This window comes from Drosophila navojoa, chromosome 5 (assembly GCF_054131105.1).
Source record: "Drosophila navojoa isolate 15081-1374.11 chromosome 5, UAZ_NAV_1.0, whole genome shotgun sequence".
NCBI classification, from domain to species: domain Eukaryota; kingdom Metazoa; phylum Arthropoda; class Insecta; order Diptera; family Drosophilidae; genus Drosophila; species Drosophila navojoa.
This window is the reverse complement of record NC_142893.1, coordinates 25,957,395-25,963,869: the sequence shown is the minus strand read 5'-3', so window position 1 is coordinate 25,963,869 and position 6,475 is coordinate 25,957,395. Positions and strand designations below refer to the sequence as shown.

The 6,475-nt window shown below is 40.9% G+C and overlaps 1 protein-coding gene and 1 long non-coding RNA gene across 2 annotated transcripts in view; one reads left to right on the top strand and one right to left on the bottom strand.

Moving 5' to 3' along the window:
* The window catches only part of LOC149091259 (uncharacterized), a 130,540-nt gene that overhangs the window by 97,031 nt on the left and 27,034 nt on the right, over window positions 1-6,475 (top strand). The gene's annotated exons all lie outside the window — the stretch shown is intronic.
* LOC108652926 (uncharacterized) lies at window positions 709-3,285 on the bottom strand. Its single transcript, XM_018103122.3, has 3 exons — window positions 2,870-3,285; window positions 2,508-2,810; window positions 709-1,557 (listed from the first exon to the last, which is right to left on the bottom strand). The coding sequence occupies exons 1-3, from the start codon at window positions 3,164-3,166 to the stop codon at window positions 709-711; spliced, it is 1,449 nt and encodes a 482-aa protein (XP_017958611.1). The 5' UTR covers window positions 3,167-3,285.

The window sequence follows — 6,475 nt, the reverse complement described above, 5'->3', positions numbered from 1 at the left end:
TGCATTTTCGTTACCGTTAGCTCTTTCTAAGAACTGGCCAAAAATGAGGTGTCTACGGCCACTAGGGGCGTGGCAGTCGGTATTTGTAGTATCAAATTGCGACATTTATATGCTTGAGCTATCTATGTATGTACATGTATATACAAATAGGCTTAATAGGCATTGATAACACGGAAGGAAACCTTTTTTTTATAAAATTTAAAAATAACATAACTTGCGATGCCTCTATCACCCACGCTATCGCTTTGCTTTACAAACTGGTTGCTAAAATACAAAGAGCTAATAACAGAGCGTTATCTGACAAAACTACAATAACAGCTAGAAAATCTAGAAATCAATCGCAATTCTTAGAATGCTAAAAAGCGCGCTTTTGTAATGTAAGCAAACGCTAAAGAATCTGCAATACAAAGGGACTGTGAATGAGTATTTCGCAGTCGGTAGCGCCCGACTGCAACGTTCTTACTTGTTGTTATTTAAATAAATACATTTTCTAAGAATTAAAATATTGCCATCATATATGGAAAACGGTAGCTTTATTCAACACTTATTACAGTTCCCAAAGTATGAGTTTCGTTGAGGCATATCAACAGAATGAATGATCTCGGGCACCCCTCGAGTTGTCAGCAACAGTTCATTGCCTGGCCTCATATATGTAAGTGAATTAATCAATACACAATTACCATCAGGCCACATTTGATTGATAACGCCTCAGCCGAGAGATTTAACAGACACTGGCGAATGCAGCGAGTGCCCATGGGAGATGCTGACGTCCTTGAAAACGTCCTCAGAGAGCCTGACGCTGGCATTGGAGGGCAGCTCCATGACAGAGATTGGCTCTTTGGCTGCGGGCACCGCCTGCTGCGTCCTTATCTTCAGTTGGCAGCGCCAGGTGACATGGAGGCCACAACAAAGACCACGAGCCGCCTGCTCTGGCGTCTCGCTGGGCATGGGAGCATCCGTCTCTGAATTTGTGGCACGTCCGCAGCAGAGCAGCCAGCAGAGAGTGAGTTTGAGCTGCGACAGCACTCGAAGCGTCTGGGGCAGGAAGGTGTAAAAGAGCGGATTCAGGGCGCAGCTGGTCAGATTGAGCAGCCCGAAGCTGAAGTAGAATAGCCAGGACACGGGCGAGGAGAAAGACCCGTACACGCGCATCATCAGGAAGATCCAGGCGGGCAGGCGCAGGCAGATAAAGGCGCCCATCATTAGCAGCACGACCTTCACCATGCGACGATGCCGCGCCACGCGTGCCACAGCCGCAGGAGTCATCTTTTTCTCTTGTTGGGGCTGCTGCCTCATCTGCGCGTCGCTCGTGTGAAAGCAGGCTGCAACGCTGAAGGCGCTCATTATGGCGTAGGCGGTCTCCCGGTTGCCCAGTGGATAGTCAAGCCACATCGGTTGCTGCTGCTGCCGCTGCTGCTGCTGCCTTTTCAAGCTGCGTAGCTGATGGCGACGCTGCCACAGCTGCTGCGCAATTGTCACGTGAAGAAAGATGAAAGCCACAATGCAGGGCACAAAGACGAGGCTGAGCGACACTCCGTTGTAGACGCCGACCTGAGTCTGTGGGCACGTGCGAACGGAAATTAATGAAAGTGAATCAATAGACTGACCGATTAGATAGGAAAAACATGTCAACAGCATGTAAGGCTAGTGCGCAGATCAGATAACAAAAGCACGGCCATGGATGGACAGCACTGTTACACCTACTATTATGGCCAGCCCTATAAGCCCATCCAATCATTTAGTACTGGCTCCCTCTGCAGAACAATTCACGGACTGACTGCATTTTAATTGCCTAATTTTGTGTTTAATATATAAAATATTATGAAACCTCATCTTATAACTAAAGGGTGAACCGTATACCTTGAGTTGAATTCCACAGTGCTGTGATAGGATAGCAATAAAATAATGTATGTTCATTCGCTTTGTATGTAATATTGTTTTGCCATGATTAAAGAATTTCTTGAGAGATTATAATTATAATATATATATATATGTATTTGCATTTATGTACATATATGCGTTCATTTCAGTTGATTAGCTCATGTCGTTTTTCAAACCCTGAACTAATTGAAAATGGAAAATGAGGGTATAATGGCTCTGTGAAATGTTTGTAACAGACAGAAGCAGGTGTGACAGATCCCATTGAGTCTATATATACATTCTTGATAAGGGCGAAGAACTAAGTGAATTTAGCCATGTTCGTGACTTCTTTTTAATTTTTTGAATGTTATCGATTAATGTTGAGATTAAAATTTTCACATTGATTCATATAGGTACTCTATATATGGATACTCTATCCTTAAGAGGACTTATTAAGAAATTTAATTCTCATAATATAGCAAACACTGTAGTTTAAACGAAGTCGCTGCATCAACTGCGCAGTCTCGTAGTCGAGCTGTGTCAGTTGCAGCACTCTCACGTGTTATGCTTACATTTATTATAACGAATTATTCTCGCGCATTGCATACTAGCCCATATTTTTGATTAACAAAGTAGTTCTCACTCACCCTTCTGCCCACGCACATCGTCACCTGCTCTATTTCACTCACTATCAGCTCGTCCGTGGTCTGTATGTAGACGCGTATCGGCTTGTAGATGAAGAAGAGAGGGACTGCCACGCCCATGCAGGCCAGCCAAATGCCAACGATGCAAAGTACGCAGAGTATCCAGTGGGGATTCCAGATGCCAACAGTCGCGCGCCGTATCGAAATATAGCGATCCAGCGCAATAGCCACCAGCATGAAGCTGCTGCACAGCACTGTGGTAGTGTTAACAAACGGCACAAGGTAGCACATGAACGGACCAAGGATCTGAAACGGAGACATCAGTCGAATTTCGGAGAGGATTCAATGGGAGCTAAGGATCGCACCCAGTACTCAAGGTAGTCCGCCCTGAATAACGCCATGTTGGAGGTCGTGAAGTTGATGCAGTAGATTAGGTCGCTGCAAGCTAGCGAGATGAGGCACGAGCGGAAGAAAGGTCTCAGCTTCCTACTCGAATTCACATACAGCGCACTTAGGTTACCCACAAAGGTGCACACAAAGAGCACCGACACCAGGAAGAGGAAGATGTAGCGTGGCGTGCTGTGTATTTGGCATAGATCGCTTGCATTCAGCAGCGGATGGAACTCGTCCGATGTGTCGATGATTAGCATTCGCGATGCCATTTAAGCCCCGCCCGAAAGTATGCAACACAAAATGTTCTGCGGCCCGTGCGTCAATCAGGGAGATTGCTCAGAGACTGCCAACTGAAATATTTGACAGCAATCCGCCTTGTGCCAGGCACCTGCCCCTGCTACTAGTGTGTGTTGAGCGTTTAGCTAATGATTATAGCCAGCTATCACCGACCGTTATCATTGGCTTAGCAGCGCAGTTGATTGCTATCGGCTGTCGCAAAGGCTCGCATCGCCGAAATCAATTCGCGAGCGACTGACCACGCTGGTATTGCGCCAAATGTCAAATTAACTTATGTGCATAACAACGCATATCTTTCCATAAATACTTATACGTATATAAATAAATACAGAAAAGCCTGCGGCTCATTCGCTTGGTTCACATTGTAAATAATTGGGCAATCAGACTGATACCATCGCAAATCACATTGCAATGGCCAACAACTGCTAAAATAAAAGCGCGGTTTTTATACCCTGAACCCATTGAAAATGGGAAATCAGGGTATAATGGTTTTGTTGAAATGTATGTAACAGGCAGAAGGAGGCGTGGCAGACCCCACAAAGTATATATATTCTTGATCAGGACGATGAGCTGAGTCGATTTAGCCCTGTCCGTCTGTCTGTCCGTCCGTCCGTATGTTTGAACGCGTCGATTTCAGAAGATATAAGAGCTAGAGACTTAAACTTATTTTTTAAAATGTCCGTAAATACAGCTCGCATATCGAGTTTATCACTAAAAAACGATAACTCATTCCGATACTTTTTTATCGATAAAAAACCTTACCGAAGATCACTTAAATAATTATATCTCCTACATCTTTCAAGCTAGAGTCTCCAAATTTAAAACGTATATTAGAATGTATTTTATACAATTTCGTCTAGAAATTAAATTATTCAACAAATAAGTTCTCCAAATATTGCCAACACTGCAGCGCAACCCAAGCGCAATCGCCTGTATATGCGTGTGTGTGTGTGTGTGTGTGTGTGTATGCGTGTGTTTATTTGTATGTGTATGTGTGTGCGTTTGTTTGTTTGTATTCGTGTTTATTATTAAATATCTATTATTGAAATATCAGTTGCTTGTAGGGTTCAGGGGATCTCGTAGTCGAGCAGTCTCGACTAGAGCTTTCTTACTTGTTACTTATGATTTATTATTCCGCCGAACACACAGAGAATAAGAGAATATTTGATTCAATGTAATTATGAGTGATGCGTTTTTTTCGAACAAGTAATATTTCAATGATAATTTGCACACACACGCACACTCACACACACACGAATACAAGCAAATACAAGCACACACGCACGAACATATACAGGCGATTGCGCTTAGTCTTCGCTGCAATGTTGGCACTATTTTGAGAATTTATTTGTTGAGTTATTGAATTTTAGACGTACGATCTTAACGAAGCTTTCAGAACGTAATCATATTGCATAAAATGCATCTATATATATTTCAAATTTGGAGACTCTAGCTTTAAAGATGTGGAAGATATAATTTAATAACTGATGCTCGATAAGTTTTATCGATAAAAAATATCGGAATGAGTTATCGTTTTTTAGTGATAAACTCAATATGCGCGCGATATATAAGGACGTTTTAAAAAAATTTGGCTCTAGCTCTTATATCTTCTGAAATCGACGCGTTCATACATACGGACAGGCGGACGGTAAGACAGACGTATAGGGCCTATTCGACGCAGCTCGTTGACCTGATCAAAAATATATATACTTTGGGGGGCTTGCGATGATTCCTTCTGCCTGTTACATACTTTTCACAAAACCATTATACCCTGATTTCCCATTATCCATGGGTTCAGTGGGCTCAATGGGTTCTTACTTGTTTGAATTAGAACTCAGTTGCTTGGAGGGTTCAGGGGATTTCGTAGTCGAACAGTCTCGACTAGAGCTTTTTACTTGTTTTATACCCTGAACCCATTGAAAATGGAAAATCAGGAAATTGGTGTTCTTGAAATGTATGGAGCAGAAAGAATTAGGCGTGGCAGACCCAACAATGTATATATTCTTGATCAGGGCGACGAGCTGAGTCGATATGGCCCTGTCCGTCTGTCCGTCCGTATGAGTGCGTTGATCTCAGAAGATTCAAGAGCTAGAGAGCTGAATTTTGGTATGCATACTTGTGTATACCATACGCAGTACGAGTTTGCTTCATTTTTTCGATAAATCCTCCGATAACTTTTTATATGGAATAATCGAAAACTTAATTTTGTTTTTTAGACTCATTTGAACACTTTTAGACATGGAGACTTCATATTTACTGTGTATATACATACATATGTTGAATACAAACATTTTGTAATTTACAGATTTTTAATACCATGCCCCCTTTGTCCCCAAATTTGTAAAAAACGCATTTCAAATATTAGAGACTTGTGCTTTTGAGTGTACATACATTTGATTACTTTCTGAAAGTTTGATTAAGATTGTAGATATACAAAAGAAATTATTCAACAAATAAATTCTCATAATATTTCCCACACTGCAGCGCAGCCCATGCGCCTGTGCATGTGTGTGTGCGTATTATTATTGAAATTTCATTTGCCCGCAGGGTTCATGGGATCTCGTAGTCGAGCAGTCTCGACTAGAGCTTTCTTACTTGTTAGAATTCAATTTGCTGGCTCAAGACTTGCCACATGATTTACACAAAAGGCAATTTGTAATACAAAAATTCCTTTCGATGGCAAATCTTATGCATGATTAATTGATTGAATCTGAAGTTTACTAGATAGTGGAATTTTGTTTGTGATTACAGATATAATAAAAGTTTAAGCGTCTACTTTAAAACTACCAACGGTATAATTATATATTATTGTCCTATTTGTCCACATTTGTGAATTAACACTTCCTAATGTGGCCGCACTCTTCAGTCAACCACTCGAGCTGATTTTCATTGTTACTAAATTACGTTTTATTTATCTATCTACATATTTGCTAGACTAAGACTCAGATGTCGTTAATCGCCAGTACGCCAGTAGCGAAAGTGCCCTTAGCTTATGCCTGTATTAGAATTACTTGCGTTTGTATGTCAATCAAAATAAATAAATTATTTGCTTTATGGTTTTATTTTCACTGATCTGTTTATTCATGCATTATATTATAACTACATAGCACTTTTTATTGTCCGCATTAGTATAGTATAGTTTGCTTTATAAATATATATATATATATATTTTTTTTTTAAATCATGAGTTTGTGATTCACTCGTCACTTCAAAAAATACATAGCGTACATTTATGGATACTTTTTGTATATATAGAGATTCTTCGTATATTTTTGCTTACC

Bases quoted from the DNA above. Each gene is read 5' to 3' on its own strand.
- LOC108652926 (XM_018103122.3), bottom strand. From the start codon at position 3,166: ATGGCATCGCGAATGCTAATCATCGACACATCGGACGAGTTCCATCCG. The intron at 2,811-2,869 runs GTGCGATCCTTA...TCTCCGTTTCAG, and splicing joins CGGACTACCTTGAGTACTGG to ATCCTTGGTCCGTTCATGTG. The intron at 1,558-2,507 runs GTGAGTGAGAAC...ACGTGCCCACAG, and splicing joins CGATGTGCGTGGGCAGAAGG to ACTCAGGTCGGCGTCTACAA.